The 18,296-nt window shown below is 37.1% G+C and overlaps 1 protein-coding gene across 1 annotated transcript in view; it reads right to left on the reverse strand.

Annotated features, from left to right (window-relative positions):
• The window catches only part of LOC123547663 (uncharacterized), a 149,077-nt gene that overhangs the window by 81,790 nt on the left and 48,991 nt on the right, over positions 1-18,296 (reverse strand). Inside the window, exons 6-8 of the mRNA XM_053550737.1 lie at positions 12,089-12,146; positions 11,051-11,111; positions 732-1,904 (exon numbers count right to left, since the gene is read on the reverse strand). Of these exons, the coding sequence (XP_053406712.1) occupies positions 732-1,904; positions 11,051-11,111; positions 12,089-12,146 (1,292 nt within the window). The remainder of the gene's footprint in view (positions 1-731; positions 1,905-11,050; positions 11,112-12,088; positions 12,147-18,296) is intronic.

An 18,296-nucleotide genomic window follows, 5' to 3' on the forward strand; every position in this document is an offset into this window, starting at 1 on the left:
TGACCTGTATTTCATAATGTTACACCTGTCTACTAAAATATATGATCATAGGCCCAAGCGTTCTCAAGTTATCATCCGGAAACTGTTTAACTGTTCAGGGTCACTGTAACCTTGACCTACCGACCCCAAAGTCGAACTTGACCTGTATTTCATGATGTTACATCTGTGTACCAAAATATATGATCATAGGCCCAAGCGTTCTCAAGTTATCATCTGGAAACTGTTTAACTGTTCAGGGTCACTGTGACCTTGACCTCTGACCCCAAATTCGAACTTTACACCTGTGTAACAAAAATTATTCAAATCGGTCAAGCCTTTCATGAGTTACCATCCGGAAACCACAAAAACCAACCGACCAACCGACTGCCAAGCTCACTCCTATATACCCCCCACCAAACTTCGTTTTGTGGGGGGGTATAAATACAGCCTCTATCGCATACACAAGCTAAATGTTGACGGACAGACAGACAGACAACAGACGTCGGATATCGAGTGATCAGAAAAAGCTAATAAAAACCCCAACATAGCAATCTGCATTTTAATACAACTAATTTATCTACTTTTAATAATGGTGACAGGTCTATTACATCATCATCTCACAATAAGTCACTGACCTTAACTGAAAGTAATTATTCCAGTAAAAATTCCAGGCAAGCAGAATGCAGTATTTCTGCTATCATTGACAGCTTTTAGACCAAAGGTATAAACCTGTTTTTAAAAAAGGGACTCACCATATCTAGAAAAGTGGACAAGTTCCGACTGTTCTTTGCTCTCCCTTGCAATGTCTTCTGCTTCCTCATGCAGTGCCTGAAGTGTCTCCTGATAAAGTTGCTGATGAAAATGATCTGTTGATGTCATTTGAGTGTGCTCCAGGTCACCTAGGTTGAATGCTGCTATTGCAGGAGACTCTGGACTCTCTGGGGACATTTTCGGTGGTTCGTAACCATAGTACTTTGAGGGAGTGGAAGGCATCTGAAGTTTGACAGGATTTCTTCCTCTACCATGAGAGCTATTATTCTGATTAAAATAACTGTGTCCATTGTTTAATGCTGATCTTGCACTATGTACTGCTTCCTGACCCTGTCTATACTCCAGCTTATAGTACGTATCATGATAATGGCTACTTATTGACTGTTGGTTAAGTCTTCCATCAAAGTCATTATGATGTGGAACTTTACCAGGAGAACTCTGAAGTACACCAGAATCAAAGGCATTCTGGTGAGGGACTTTAACTGGTGAACTGAGAACTATACCGGAATTACCAGGCTGTTTGATGGGTGAAACTGGTGGAGCTGAATGAGTATAATACTGGACAGACTGGTTTATAGGTGGTGGTGGAATATGAGTCTGATAAAAAGCTGGTGGGTTTAAACCGTACGGAAGATGGGTTTGTTCAAATGCTTGTGGTGGAGTTAAATTCCAGATCTTTGGTTCTGCATATTCCCCGACACTGTCTCCAATCTGTTCAGGTGGGTAAAAGGGAGGCTGGCTCACTTCTGACTGAGGTATGTTTAACTTTGGCCTTGATCTTGGTGAATTGCCCCCGTATCCTAAAGCCTTACCTGGCGACTTTACAGGGCTGTTTGGTGATGGAGGATACACAGACACATTATCGAAAGGAAAAAAGTCATTTACTGGTTCCTTTGTTTTACTAGCCGGAGATCGAGAAGTATTAACACTAGACCTGGAACCTGAATTTGAATTTTGTCTGCTAAATGAACTTTGAGATGCTGTGTTGTGATTGGTTAAACTGGATCCTGCAGAGCCAGGGGAAGACCCCAGATTTTTCTGATGGGGTGGAATGTATTTTTCTGTTGATGGTGGTGTTGAACTGACTTTTGCTTCAGTTTTGTGGTCATCTCGGGGTGTTGAGGTATTTGTGGCTTGTGATGTGTCTTGATAACCTGTAATCATAATAACAATATGATTTAAGTAATGAAAACTACATGGCATATTGTGTTTTAAGAGGCTGACATTCCACTGGTTTAGATCAAATTCAACTAAGCTTTATGAATATTGGAGAATTTAGGCTACTAAGATCACAAAAAGAGAACTACAACTGCCCTATATCCCTCATCAGGATTTCACAGCTCAAACAGATATAACAACAAATACTTCTCCCAAATTACTTTAAAAGACTGGCCTGAAGATTTAAAAGAGAAGGTTTTCAAAGTTTTCCATACAACTAGATGATCAAGTACTTCTGTTTTGACAAAAAAAAATCATGGTTTTAACAGATTAATAGGTCACTTATTAATAAGAAAAAAAATTAAAAAAGAAAAATTGGAAGTTAAATCAGTAATTTTGGAAGAGATTACATTTGGAGATTTTTCAATTTTATCTCTGTACCTGAGAAATCTGATTTATTTGGCCACTTTTAGTTATGGGTCCCAAAGAATATTTGGGTAGAATTATTTTAAAATTGGATAAGCAGTTTATCACAAGAAGATTTTTTTGAAGTTCCTGCATACATTCATTTGGAAACTTTTTGACAAATTGGAATAATTTGAACAGTCTTGGCCGGTCACCCAAAGATCAATCCTTCAAAACTATTTTGAAATTTGGCCAGAAATTTCTGACATTTTTTTAAATCAGACAAACTGTTTGGGAGATGTTGTTTGAAGAATTAAAGAAAATAAGAGGCTTTCCTAATGGAAAAAGTAAGCATTCTACATGTTATTCTATCATATTTTGCAAGGTCAGTCTTACACATGTATGCATAAACAATGACATACAACTTTGTCATCCCCTTCATTTCCCACTCTGTCACCCTCTTGTTATGTCATCCCCCACGTCATCCCCCACTTTGTCCTTCCCCACTTTGTCATCTCTCATTTTGTAATCATCATCCACTTTGTCAACTTTGCCATCCCCCATTTTGAATGAGCTGCTTTAAGTAAGTGGGTGAAACACAGCAATATGATATAATATATATATGAAAAGTTACTCCTGGACAAGTATCTAATAAATAAAAAAGAAAAACATCCAATGGGTTTCCTCTATCTGTATTTCTGTCTAACTACCGGTTTCATATCATAATCATCAGGGCAGACATATAAAAAAATGTCTGCCCTGATGATTATGATATGAAACCGGTAGGTAGACAGAAATACAGATACAGGAAACCCATTGGATGTTTTTCTTTTATATATATATATACATATATATATATTTATTTGTCAACTTGGCCATCACCCATTTTGAATTAGTTGCTTTGAGCAAGTGGTTGAAACACACTAATACGATATGACATATCATATACAGTGTAACTTCCTGAAACCTCACACCCTCGAGACCAAAAGAAAAGTCCAGTTTTTGGAAGTTTCTGGTATATGGAAGTACAGAGTGTTTTGGACAAATATAACTGCATATCAAAGTCGTTCTTTGTGATTTAGAGCAAGTTCAGACTCGCAAATTATTTTTATTTTGGTCCTGTAAGGACAGTTCAGTTTTACGGTGTTTCTACGTTTTCTTAGTCATTTTAATTATGAAAATGATGAATATTTCGTAAAATGCCATGATTTTAAAAGGTTTACTCATTTTTTTTACATACCTACATCCAGCTTTGAAGTTGCGACAGTTTGAGAAACTGTTTGACCAATTACGAAATCAAACCATTGTCTGAAGTTAAATCTTCATGCTGGCTAATTAATTTCTTAACTAAATGCTCTCTTTTAATAATACCACAATTTGAATTAAAAGTTCATGAAGATGTTTGATATAAACATCAAAATTTAACCCGCTCATCATTTCTTTAATGAAAGATCATTATCTAATTATCAAGATCTTCGGCGGAGTTTGATCCTTTGACTGACAGGTTGTGATTCTAATGTGTGTCAAAATAATTGGTCACCGCTAATTGGTAAACAATGGAATCACAGATGAAATTTTCCCGGAGGTACAGATTTGCATTCGAACAAAAATCTATTTGTTTGTGTCGTGCGGTTTTTGCAAGTAAAATTGTATTGAAGTAAGTTGAATTTTTCAGAAATATAGTCTGGTGTTCAGAATTTGGAAGTTCCGGTATTTAGAAGTACGGTCTATATAGAAAATAGGAGATAAATCGAGACCGAAAAATTGTTTGATTTTCAGAAGATTCTGCGTTTTGGAAAGTCCAGTATTCAGAAGTTCCACTGCATATATATATGTATGTTATTTCCTTACTAGGAATATTTGTGCTAAGCAGTATCAAAATTCTTTGATGGATGGCACTGTTATGGAGCATAAAAAAGACACTGCTAACATTAAATTTATTTTGACCTCCCAAATGTGACCTTCTCCTTTGAGCTAGCCTAGAGGTATATTAGCCAACTCAAACATGACCTGAAACCTTCGACCTGCAAAACTGTATATGTTATGCAAATTTCAAGGCTGTATCTTAAACAAGAGGGCCATGATGGCCCTAGGCCGCTCACCAGAGTAACACACCATAACAAACATGTTTGACCTAGTGACCCAGTTTCTGACACTCAGGGGTGTAAAATTCCACTCGCCCGCTCGCAATGGCGAGTTAAAGCCTGGATAGGACGAGTAGATCTCGCTGTATACTCGACCGATCGAGCGAGTGGTTTTTACGTCGTAGCTTTAATGAAATTCAGAAATAACATCTTGAAAAGCACAACAAACTTTGAGATATTTCAGTTGCTACTTTGACTGACCGGAATTTACCCGCGAATCGTAAAGATATCAAAACGTCATGCCGGTAATTTTCCATTCCGAGAGCACGTGCGACCTATCGTAATATCAAATTTACATCTCTGTTACTTTTGTTTATCGACACGTACACAAAAAACGCGCGTAGTGCATTCAATTTTTAACATTATCGCTTCAGTTTTTCAACATCGCTTGAGAAGTAATGCAATTTGAATTCTACTAAGATTTCAATAAAATATCGACGGAAATGTAAACAAATTTGTATGAAAACGGTCGAATTTTCATATAATCATTTGTTAAATTTCAAACAGCGCGATCTTAATTACTGATTTCTTTCTAAGAGAAAGTAAGTGATACATACTATGGGCATAAAATTTGGACTTTTGACCAGAAAGAACAAAAAAACAGAATTAAAAAATCTTAAATAATGAAAAAGCGGCGGTAATTTAAATACATTGAGTAAAACGATTTTTTTGGTAAAAAGGTTTCTGTTAGTGCGGCGGAATAGGGTACGTGACCTCGTGGACGTAAATAGAAATGTGGTTTTAAAATAAAACAAAATGATGTTGTTGCGGTTTTTAATAAGTATTAAATGAATCTTTGTACATGTATTTTTTTATATAAAATATTCTTCTCAAACGATAATGTAAATTTCTTGAGGCCAAATAGGTCACATGGCGCGAAATCTTTAATATGACGTAATGTCATGACAATCTCGTGCAACAATACCGCTTTGATCTCCGCTTCAGATGCCATGATACCGACACACTTCTTTTAGCTCTGAGAGGATGTTAATTGATGATGAAAACATGCCAATTACTTAGTTTCTCAACAGAATAATTGCAGATGATCGTCAACATTTTTTTTTCGCTTTCAAGACGGGTAGGTGGATGATGATTATTGTGTCCATATTTTTAGGACACTTTTCAAAATAATTATTTGTCGGGAAATAAGCCTTGAGAAAATGAAAATAACTGATTTTTAATACTTTCCTGACACTTTGGGAAACTACGGTAAGGGTTAGGCTGTGATTATTTTTACTATCGATGCAGTTATTATGGAGAGCAACTTGATGGTAGAGATGACAAAATTAATGAAAGAAAAATGTCTGGTGTGAACAAAAATGAATAAATCAAAAAGGAAACGTAGTGTACGAGCTATGTGTTATGTTTGAAATTTGCCTGTTGTACATAATACTCCTTCCATAAAACGTGACAGTATTAAAAATGTCAATTATTAGGGCGAGTGACTGTCCACTAAGGGCGAGTAGATTTTACTAGCTGCTACTCCTGCAGGGCGAGTGGTGCGAAAAAGAATTTTACACCCCTGACACTACATGACCCAGTTTCAAACTCATCTGAGTTTTCAAGGAGATAAACATTCTGACCAAGTTTCATAAAGATTGGAGCAAAAATATGGCCTCTAGTGTTTTTTCTTCAATTTGGCCTAGTAACCTAGTTTTTTACCCAACCGGACCTAATTTTTGAACCTGTCCGAAATTTCATGGAGACAAATATTCTGACCAATTTTCATTAAGATTGGACCAAAAATGTGGCCCGAGTGTAAACAAGCATTTTCTTTCATTTGAACTTGTGACCTAGTTTTTGACCCCAAATGACCCAGATTAAAACTCGTCCATGATTTCATGAAAACAAACATTCTGACAAAGTTTCGTGAAGACTGGAGCAAACAAGAGCTGTTGGAGGACAGCAACGCTCGACTATTCAACAGCCTTGTTGCTTGAATGAACAGGAAAGTCGAAAAAGGGGCATAATTTAGTAAAAAAGTAAAATAGGGTTATGGAACCTGTATAGTGCTTATCAGCTAAAGACAGTGGACAAGTGTGTGAAGTTTCAATCCATTTCCATTAGTGGGTACTGAGATACCAGCTTACATATAACAAGAGGGCCATGAAGGCCCTGTATCGCTCACCTGACCTATTGACCTAAAGATCATCAAGATTAACATTCTGACCAAGTTTCATCAAGATATGTTCATAAATGTGGCCTCTACAGTGTTAACTAGCTTTTCTTTTGATTTGACCCCGTGACCTAGTTTTTGACCCAACATGACCCAGATTTGAACTTGACCTAAAGATCATCAAGTTTAACATTCTAAGTTTCATGAAGTTACAGTCATAAATGTGGCCTCTAGAGTGTTAACGAGCTTTTCCTTTGATTTGCCCCCATGACCTAATTCTTGACCCAACATGACCCAGATTCAAACCTGACCTAAAGATCATCAAGTTTAATATTCTGACTAAGTTTCATGAAGATATAGTCATAAATGTGGCCTCTACAGTGTTAAAAAAGCTTTTCCTTTGATTTAACCTAGTGACCTAGTTTTTGACCAAAGGGCTGACCCAGGTTTAAATTTGACCTAAAGAGCATCAAGATAAACTTTCTGACCAAGTTTCTTTAAGATATGGTCATAAATGTGGCCTCTACGTGTTAACTAGCTTTTCCTTTGATTTGACCAGGTGCCCTAGTTTTTAATCCTACATGACGCAGATTCAAACTGGACCTTAAGAACATCAATATTAACATTCTGACCAATTTCATGAAGATATAGTCATAAATGCGGCCTCTACAGTTTTAAAACAAGCTTTCCCTTTGATTGACCTGGTGACCTAGTTTTTGACCCAGATGACCCAATATCGAACTCATCCAAGATTTTATGGAGGGTAACATTCTGACCAAGTTTCATTAAGAATGGGCCCAAAAAAATTGACCTCTAGAGTGTTAACAAGCTTTTCCTTTGATTTGACCTGGTGACCTAGTTTTTGACCCCAGATGCCCCAAATTTTCGAACTCGTCCAGACTTTATGGAGGGTAACATTCGGGCCAAGTTCATTAAGATTGGGTCAAAATTGTGACCTCTAAGTTTAAGAAGCTTTTCCTTTGATTTGACCTGGTGACCTAGTTTTTGAACCCAGATGACCCAATATCGAACTCGTCCAAGATTTTATGGAGGGTAACATTCTGACCAAGTTTCATTAAGATTGGGCCAAAAATGTGCCCTCTAGAGTGTTAACAGTAAAAATTGTTGACGACGGACGGACGGACGGAGAGGGAGGGACGACGACGGACGCCGGACACAGGGTGATCACTAAAGCTCACCTTTGAGCACTTCGTGCTCAGGTGAGCTAAAAATTTAACCCAAAACTCCTAAGCTGAAAAAGGGGCATAATTTTGTAATATGTGAAGTTGAGTTATTGACCCTTTGCTCTGCATGTCATATAATGACAGTGAACTAGAGTGTAAAGTTTCAATCCTTTCCCATTAGTGGATACTGAGATACCAGCTTACATACAAAAACTTAACCAAAAATTTCTATGTTGAAAAAAGGGGCATAATTTTGTAAAAAAGTGAAATAAAGTTATGGGACCTGCTTTGTGCATGTCAGATCATGACAGTGAACAAGTGTGTGAAGTTTCAATCCATTCCCATTAGCCAACCTTAACCAAAAAATTCTAAGTCAAAAAAGGGGCATAATTTTGAAAAAAAAAGCAAAATAGAGTTATGGAACCTGTGCAATGTAAGTCAGTTTATCACAGTAAATAAGTGTGTGAAGTTTCAACCCCATTCCCAAAAGTGGTTACTGAGATACCAGCTTACATACGAAACCATAACCAAAATTTCTAAGTCAAAAAGGGGCAAAATATAGTAAAAAAGCAAAATAGACTTATGGAACCTGTGCAATGTAAGTCAGTTTATCACAGTGAATAAGTGTGTGAAGTTTCAATCCATTCCCACAAGTGGTTGCTGAGATACCAGCTTACATACAAAAACTTAATCAAATCGGGACGCGGACGCCGACGCGGACGCCGACACATGGGCGAGTCCAATAGCTCTTCTATTCTATGAATAGTCGAGCTAAAAAGTGGCCTCTAGAGTATAAACAAGCTTTTCCTTTGATTTTACTAAGTGACTAGCTTTTGACCCTACATGACCCAGAGTCGAAATCATACAAGACTTCATGATACCAAACATTCTGCCCAGGTTTTATGAAGATTGAATCAAAAATGTGGCCCCAAGAGTGTTAACAAGATTTTCCTTTGATCTTACCTAGTGCCCTAGTTTTTGACCCCACATGACCCAGATTCAAACTTGGCCTTAAGATCATCAAGATAAACATTTTGACCAAGTTTCATGAAGATAGGGTCATAAATATGGCCTCTTAGAGTGTTAACAAGTTTTTCCTTTGATTTGACCTGGTGACCTAGTTTTTGACCCCACATGACCAAGATTCGAACTTGTCCTAGAGGTCATCAAGATAAACATTCTGACCAAGTTTCATGAAGATAGGGTCATAAATGTGGCCTCTAGAGTGTTAACAAGCTTATCCTTTAATTTGACTGGGTGACCTAGTTTTTGACCCCATATGACCCAGATTCAAACTAGACCTAGAAATCATCAAGACAAACATTCTGACCAATTCTCATGAGTTTCAAACTTAAAATGTGGTGTCTAGGGTGTTAACAAGATTTTCCTTTGATCTGGCCTAGTGACCTAGTTTTTGATAAGACATGACCCAGATTCAAACTTGGCCTAAAGATCATCAAGATAAACATTCTGACCAAGTTTAATGATGATAGGGTCAAAATGTGGCCTCTAGAATGTTAACAAGCTTTTCCTTTAATTTGACTGGGTGACCTAGTTTTTGACCCCACATGACCCAGATTCGAACTTGACCTAGAGGTCATCAAGACAAACATTCTGACTAATTCTCATGAGTTTCAAACTTAAAATGTGGTATCTAGAGTGTTAACAAGATTTTCCTTTGATCTGGCCTAATGACCTAGTTTTTGACCCCACATGGCCCAGATTCAAACTTGGCTTAGGAATCATCAAGATAAACATTCTGACCAAGTTTCACGAAGATAAGGTCTTAAATGTGGCCTCTAGAGAGTTAATAAGCTTTTCCTTTGATTTGACCTGGTGACCTAGTTTTTGACCCAACATGACCTAGATTTGAACTTGGCCTAGAGGTCATCAAGATAAACATTCTGACCAAGTTTCGCGAAGATAGGGTCATAAATGATTTGACCTTGTGACCTAGTTTTTGACCTCCGTTGACCAAATATCGAACTCGTCCAAGATTTTATTGAATGTAACATTCTGACCAAGTTTCATTAAGATTAAGCCAAAATTGTGACCTCTAGAGTGTAAACTGTCAAATTGTTGAAGACGACGGACAACGGACACAGGGCGATCACAAAAGCTCACCTTGAGCACAAGAAAGTAGGTCATTAGGTCAAGTGACCCGTAATTACTTGGGTCATCAGGTAATTAAAATTAAACGGTCAAGGCAATATGATCAGATAATTTTTGAAGTCTTTTTTTCTATATAACTCATATACAAATGACCCCCGGGGCGGGGCCTCTTTTCACCCCAGGGGCATAATTTGAACAATCTTGTTAGAGAACCACTAGGCAATGCTACATACTACATATCCAAGGCCTAGGCCTTGAACTTTCAGACAAGAAGATTTTTAAAGTTTTTTCCTATATAAGTCTATGTAAAACTTGGGACCCCCAGGGCAGGGCCTCTTTTCACCCCAGGGGCTTAATTTGAATAATTTTGGTAGAGGACCACTAGGAAATGCAACATACCAAATATTAAAAGCCTAAGCCTTGCAGTTCCAGGCAAGCAGATTTTTAAAGTTTTTTCCTATATATGTCTATGTAAAACTTGAGACCCCAGGGCAAGGCCTCTTTTCACCCCAGGGAAATAATTTGAACAATCTTGGTAGAGGACCACAAGGCAATGCTACATACCAAAAATCAAAGGCCTTGGTCTCAGACAAGAAGATTTTTAAAGTTATTTTCCTATATGTCTATGTAAAACTTGTGACCCCCGGGGCGGGCCTTTTTACACCCCAGGGGCACAATTTGAACAATCTTCATAGAGGACCATTAGATGATGTCACATGCCAAATATCGAGGCTAGTATATGCCTTGCGGTTTTGGACAAGAAGATTTTTTAAGTTTTTTCTTTCGGTTGCCATGGCAACCAGAGTTCTGCATGGAATTCAATTCTTTGAACAGTTTTTAAAGAAGACCTGTCAAGGAACATCCCTGTGAAGTTTCATTAAAATTGGCCTGGTGGTTTAGGAGATGTTATTTAAAGGAGTGTGGACGGACGGATGCCGGACGGATGCCGGACGGACGCCGACGGTGAGCGATCACAATAGCTCACCCTGAGCACTTTGTACTCAGGTGAGCTAAAAATGTTGAAGGCAGGCAAATAAAACTATTTAACATCGCTGCAAGCATAAGACATGTATTTTCCTAGCCATTATAACAACACAGATCAGAAACCTTCCCATTCCTACCTGCACATTGGGTAAAGAAAACCCTGTCTTACACAGGAAGGCATGTAACATCCTAGTTACCTTGTGTCATGAAAGTAGGGATGTCTTGAAGAAACTCGGGTACCATCTGCTCTTCCATTATCTGAAATTAAATTTTCACACATCTGTTGAGTGTTATTGATCAGTAAAATGTGTACCTACCAAGAAAAAGGGATGGAAGTGAATGTGTAAATGTTGGAAACTAAACTTCACACACTGGCCCTGACATTTTCTGCTTTGAAATAAATAATATATTTATGAGCTTATGCCGAAAAATTGATTTTCAATAGAAAACAAAAGAATGCTTCTGCCTGCAGTTGTTAGACTTCTCTGGCCACATTGTCATCAAAATTGTAAATAGTTATTAACACACTGAACTACATGTGTCCATTATCATCTTTATCTGATTATTAAGACAGTTGAAGTCTTTAAACATAGACTTCTACGTTTAAGGTCTTCAACTGTCTTAACTATTTACAATTTTATGACAATAAATTTAAAACAAACCCTCTTTATAAAACATGTATGCTCCCCCATGGTGGCCAGAGAAGTCTAACAACTGCAGGCAGAAGCATTCTTTTGTTTTCTATTGAAAATCAATTTTTCGGCATAAGCTCATTGTGAACTTGACCTTTGACCTACTTAGCCCCTAAATAAGGAAATGTAATGACAACAGGCAATCGCCCTATGAAGTCCGATGACAAATGTAGGCCAAAGCATTCTTCAGTTATCGACAGGAAACAGATTTTCAGCTCAAGGTCACCTTGACCTTGACCTTTGTGCAACTGACCTCAAAATCTACTTAGGTCATCTGCTGATAATAGCCAACCTGTCTACCTAGACTGAAGCTCCTGTGCTAAAGCGTTCTTCAATTATCAATTGAACACCAAAGTAAAATTATATGCCACCCTAATTGGGGCATGATAGACTGATCTTCATTACCATACAAATAAAGCTAAGCAGCTTTACAAGAAATGCAGCTGTTTGAATATATATGCCCTAGAACATTAATAATTCTTTCACCTGTCCATATTTCTTATAAACATTTATTCCACATGATATACTGCACACTAAACTTACCATAGCAACCTCTTCTGCTACCAGACTGTGACCTACAGACCTTCCATTGTCAACATCACTGCAAAGAAATTCAATTCAAGTAAAATTTATTCAGGTAAATACGACCATGATTTATAACAAGAAGACTCATTGAAGTGGTATCCCTCCCCAAACTGAATACAACTTTCATCCTATTAAAAAGATATTCTCTGACTGCAAAAAAAGAAACACTCTATTTTCAAACCGGATGTCAGTTTGGTCTCAATGTGCCATTCCTTACAAACTTAATTAGCTGAATTTGCTTAATTACTTTAATAACATACCTCATTTCTAACAGAAGTTACAGAGTAACACGCATTTCATATCGTAAGTATATTGTGTACCAATGACCTTGACCCAAGCAACCAAAATGCAACCGAACTTGAAGTTATTATGAGTGAGATTTACATTTACTATTGTCACAGTTGGAAATGTGGGATGTTTTATACAGCAGAGTTTAGATAACTTGAACTGTTACAAATATACCATGACTCCCAACAGAGCCAAAATATGCCTCCATGAAACAGCATGTGGCTTAATGCCGGTGTCTTAAAGTCATGGCGAAATCCTGTCGGATGGTCGGACCTGTCCAACCAAAATTGGCTTGGTCCAATGTGGAGGGTTGGGGTATCGGATCACATGTCAAATATGTTACGTAACAGGTCGGATTTTACTTCAGCCAGTGTTTTTTTACAATGTAAGTTTTCTTAGGCACATCTATCTAATATCTGACTGTTTTTGTTTACTCATTACGGCATGCTTTCGGTGAAACGAGTTTCCATTTGGTCAGGCTGGCTATGCTGGGTCGTCTGACCGAATATCAGACAAGTCTTGAAGCTCTTTACTATGACTGGTCTTACAACATATATGTCAAAAAAAATACACAAAACCTCAAATCTCCAATTATGTCCCATCTCAAATTGCTATAGGTATTTCAACAACAACACGTATTATGTATAGTTTTTTTATCTCATCAACGTTTCGGCTAACGCCTTCATCAGGAAAAATACACATACAATATAAACAACGGACGTGACTAAAACTGATAACGTAACGTCAAATGGCGGGAAAACGTTAATCAAAATATCAAAATGCAAATACATAAAATTTAAATATACATATAATTAGTACAAGGTACTATCCCGGATATGAAAATACCAAAAATTTCCTATAGTAAGTTACATATAAAAGCGGCGATAGAAAAAACGGAATAGTACCCAGAGTATATGTGTAAATGCACAACTGCACATGATAATATTCATGAATTCAATCTATTGTAAATAGCATTTTTTGAATTTAATCCTTCCGGACTTTTTGTTTTAGTTTATGGATCCAGAAAGTTTCTTTACAGAGACGGTCAATATTATTTTTCACAATATCAATGGGCATAAATGAGAAGCATTCATACAATGATTATTTGCATTAAAGTGTGTAGCACATTGGAAGAGAATGCAGAGTCAATGAAATTACATATATAAAATTTTGTGGCTGTTCATACGTTTGGAAACAGGTTGCATAGTTTGTCCAACATCTGCATGTTGCCTTTTTGCATGTTATTAAGTACACTACTTTTTTTAGTTTACAGTTCATGTTGTGACGTAAATTGAATGTCTCCTTTGTAAGGTGAACTCGTAAATGATGTCCCAGTATAAATACGGGGGCCCAATGTGAACAACGGTTTCTTTACAACTTTCAGATGCGAAAAATTTCGTACTGTTAGTCGTAAACCTGAGCTTATCAAAAAGTCTTGCAGATTCTTAGGCCGATTATACGCTACAGTAGGTTTGTAGTATTATGCACAAAATTAACACCTTTGTTATTTGATAACTTCAAAAGATCCCAGTATTTATTAATTGAAGGGCCCAAATATTTGGTAACGACGGATTATATCCACTGTGAATGGGAGTACATTTTTCTTGTCTCTCAGGTTGAGGAATTTAGTGCGTCACTTGTGTCAAAATGTGATACTTTTTCAAAAGCTGCATCTATCACAGATTTAGGTTTAATTTCTGTCTAAAAAGAAGTCACATAATTCATGAAGTGATGAATCAAATGAATCGTCGTCCGATATAATTCTCCTATAAGGTTTGGCCTGGTTTAGGAATTCCGTCCTTTGCACATTTTCGGATGACATGAAGTGTAGTCGAGATACTGATGGTTGCTTGTTCTTTCACATAAATATCTGTTTCAATTTGAAGCGAATCGCTTTTCGATACTTGAACATCCAAGAAAAACGGATTTATTCGATATGGTGTGAGTAAACTTAATATTCGGATGGAAACTATTTATTTCATTGATGAATGATCCCATATCATAAACACATCATCAAGAAACCTTAACCACAGTGTTGGTTTGATGTCCCGCGTTTGGAAGAAGTCATGTTCAAAAATTTCCCCCTGAACAGGGAAACATAGGTTGGTGCCAAAGAACTACCCATGGCCGTGCCATCCTTTGGAGGTAATAATTGTCGCCAAATTTAAAGTAGTTATTTCGAGTAAAAAGTTCAGCAAATGGGAAATTTCTTCTGTCGATAATTTGCTGTTATGGTTGTCCTGTTGTAGAAAATACTTGCAGGCTCAATTCCGTCATTATGTGGAATGTTAGTATAAAGAGATGATACATCTAGTGTTTCCCAAAAATGTGTTTTTACTTTAAATTTTCATATTTTTCACTTTATTTAAAAAAGTCAGTAGTGTCTTCACGTATGACGGCAAGTTAATCATATGCTGTTTGAGTAAAAAAGTCCATATACTTGGAAATGTTCTCGTTGGCGAATTCACCCTGAGACGATAGGTCTGCCAGGGTACTGTAATAGGTAAATTAATGTCTGGACTTTTATGAATTTTTGGGAGGACATAGAAACAAGGGGTACGAATGTCCGCTGGAAAGTATCGAATTCATTATGAATATGGCTATTTGTCTTTTCCAAGTCCTCCAAACGTCGGGAAAAATTACGCTGTACCCCATCTGTAGGATCATCCGGCATTTCTCGTAATATGTGTCGTTTTTTAATTGTCTCAACACCTCATTTCGGTAGTCTTCTGTGTTCATAATTACGACAGTATTTGATTTATCTGCCTTTTTTATAATAATATCTTTATCTTGTGAAAAAATTTCGCAGGGAATCCAATTCAGCCTTTGATATGTTACTATAAGTTTGGTATTTTTCTGAGACTGTAATATTTCTTTAGTTACTGCAGTTACGTAAAAATCTAAATAAGTATCCCACCCCGGCGGGTGGGGTAAATGTTGATTCAGTTTTATTGAAAAAAGGAAATCGCGATAGTTGTCACTATTATTTTCCCCAATATCATTGCTATTTTCATCATTTTATACTTATTACTAAAAAACTCCTTAAGTTAAGTCCCACGATTAAACTTAAAAATTCCTCTGCAAGTTTAATAGTGTCATGGACAAAATTTAAGTCCCTTACCAAGAAGTATGTAGTCATCATCGCTTAGCTGCTTTGATGATAAGTTCAATAACGTGTTTTTCCCTTTCTGTATCTTTCCCAAGCCTCCTTTTTGTTTCCGCCAAGTTTTCTTGTCGGGAACCCGGATGAAACGTCGCTGTCGCTTTTTTCTACAGTTGCTGTTGCTGTTAAAAGGTTCTTTACAACTGTTGCTAGCGTTGTAACGTTTGTTGGAGATTTTGGGTGTTCACTGGTATTTTGTGCCCCGCTTTTTACGGCCTCTGCATAAGATTTCCTGGTGCCGGGCTTTCTCGTTTTTTTTGGTTGTCCGATGGTGATGAATTTGACGGTATATGTCTTTCACCGGAAGTATTAGTCTTGGGTGGATTTTGAACGATTCTGTCGATCTTAGACTGAGTTTTAAACGGCTTGGATCGTTTTTTTCATTTTTTTTTACTTTGCGTATTCTTCTATTTTTATTGGATGGATGCCTTCATCGATCATGTTGACAGTGGTTATCTTTTACGCCTGTATCTTTACATCAACAATGATGGTTGTTTCTTCTGGTTTTTTCACTGAAAAATTTGAGAACTTGATTTTTTCTCGTGTTTAACTAAAAGATTTTCTTTCTTCTTTTCTGTTTTTTGACAGATTTCAGCGTCCACTTTGAATAGTTCATCATTTCTCATAAGTTTCTTTATCTCAGTTCTTGTTTCTTCCATGATACGAAACCATATTCACGAGACTGGCGTAGATGATCATCACGGATTCGGTCGCAAATATCACCGCTGACTTTAAAAAAACAGGTCATCTACAGAGTCTGAAGATCATTTGCGTCCCGACCAACATTCACTTTTAGTTTCAGTTGGAGACCTTTTGGAATTAACATTTTTGTTCTGCAATGTTCAAGAAATCTTGCGGTGCAGTGTACTTTTTATCTGTTTTTCCGCTAATTGTTCTAGTTGTCTTATACGTGGATCATTAATGCCATGTTGTTGATTTCTGGTAGATAATGCGATAGGTATTTCAACAACAACACGTATTATGTATAGTTTTTTTATCTCATCAACGTTTGGCTAACACCTTCACAGGATAATACACATACAAATATAAACAACGGGCGTGACGTAAAACTGATAACGTAACGTCAAATGGCGGAAAACGTAATCAAAATATCAAAAAGCAAATACAAATAATTATATACATATAATAGTACAAGGTACTATCCCGATATGAAAATAACAAAAATTTCCTATAGTAAGATTACATCTCAAATTGGAAAGACATTCCTTAAATGAACAAGTAAAATAGTACTAAAAGCCAAGATGCAGAAACAGCATTATAGTACAAAAATCATCAGAAGTAACTAATATCATTACTACTCTTGTGCCATTTTTTTTTCAATATGCGGCCTGAATTAAAACAAGATGTGACGTGAGACAGCGCACTCGAATATTACCATGCTGGATATAGAAATAGGAACACCTGAAAAAGCTGGAATGTTACTGTGCTGGATAGTGAAATAAGGAACACCTGAAGAAGCTGGAATATCACTGTGCTGGATAGTGAAATAAGAACACCTGAAGAAGCTGGAATATCACTGTGCGGGATAGTGAAATAGGAACACCTGAAGAAGCTGGAATATTACTGTGCTGGATAGTGAAATAAGGAACACCTGAAAAAGCTGGAATATTACTGTGCTGGATAGCGAAATAGGAACACCTGAAGAAGTTGGAATGTTACTATGCTGGATAGTGAAATAGGAACACCTGAAGAAGCTGGAATGTTACTGTGCTGGATAGTGAAATAAGGAACACCTGAAGAAGCTGGAATATCACTGTGCTGGACAGTGAAATAAGAACACCTGAAGAAGCTGGAATATCACTGTGCGGGATAGTGAAATAGGAATACCTGAAGAAGCTGGAATATTACTGTGCTGGATAGTGAAATAAGAAACTACTGAAGAAGCTGGAATATTACTGTGCTGGCTAGTGAAATAGGAACACCTGAAGAAGCTGGAATATTACTGTGCTGGATAGTGAAATAAGGAACTACTGAAGAAGCTGGAATATTACTGCGCTGGATAGTGAAATAAAGAACACCTGAAGAAGCTGGAATATTACTGAGCTGGATAGTGAAATAAGGAACACCTGAAGAAGATATCACTGTGCGGGATAGTGAAATAGGAACACCTGAAGAAGCTGGAATATTACTGTGCTGGATAGTGAAATAAGGAACACCTGAAGAAGCTGGAATATCACTGTGCTGGATAGTGAAATAAGAACACCTGAAGAAGCTGGAATATCACTGTGTGGGATAGTGAAATAGGAACACCTGAAGAAGCTGGAATATTACTGTGCTGGATAGTGAAATAAGGAACTACTGAAGAAGCTGGAATATTACTGTGCTGGACAGTGAAATAAGGAACTACTGAAGAAGCTGGAATATTACTGTGCTGGATAGTGAAATAAGGAACACCTGAAGAAGCTGGAACATCACTGTGCGGGATAGTGAAATAGGAACACCTGAAGAAGCTGGAATATTACTGTGCTGGATAGTGAAATAAGGAACTACTGAAGAAGCTGGAATATTACTGTGCTGGATAGTGAAATAAGAACACCTGAACAGGGATCGAATTTAACTTTTTTTCCAACTAGCAAATTTTTGCTAGTGCCATTTTTTTCCACTAGCAAAATGATGGGTTCCACTAGCAATTATTTAAAAGCTGTTTACGTGCTAAATTCAAGTTGTTTTGTTGTTGTTTGGTTTCATATAAAA

This window comes from Mercenaria mercenaria, chromosome 9 (genome assembly GCF_021730395.1).
Source record: "Mercenaria mercenaria strain notata chromosome 9, MADL_Memer_1, whole genome shotgun sequence".
Lineage (NCBI taxonomy): Eukaryota > Metazoa > Mollusca > Bivalvia > Venerida > Veneridae > Mercenaria > Mercenaria mercenaria.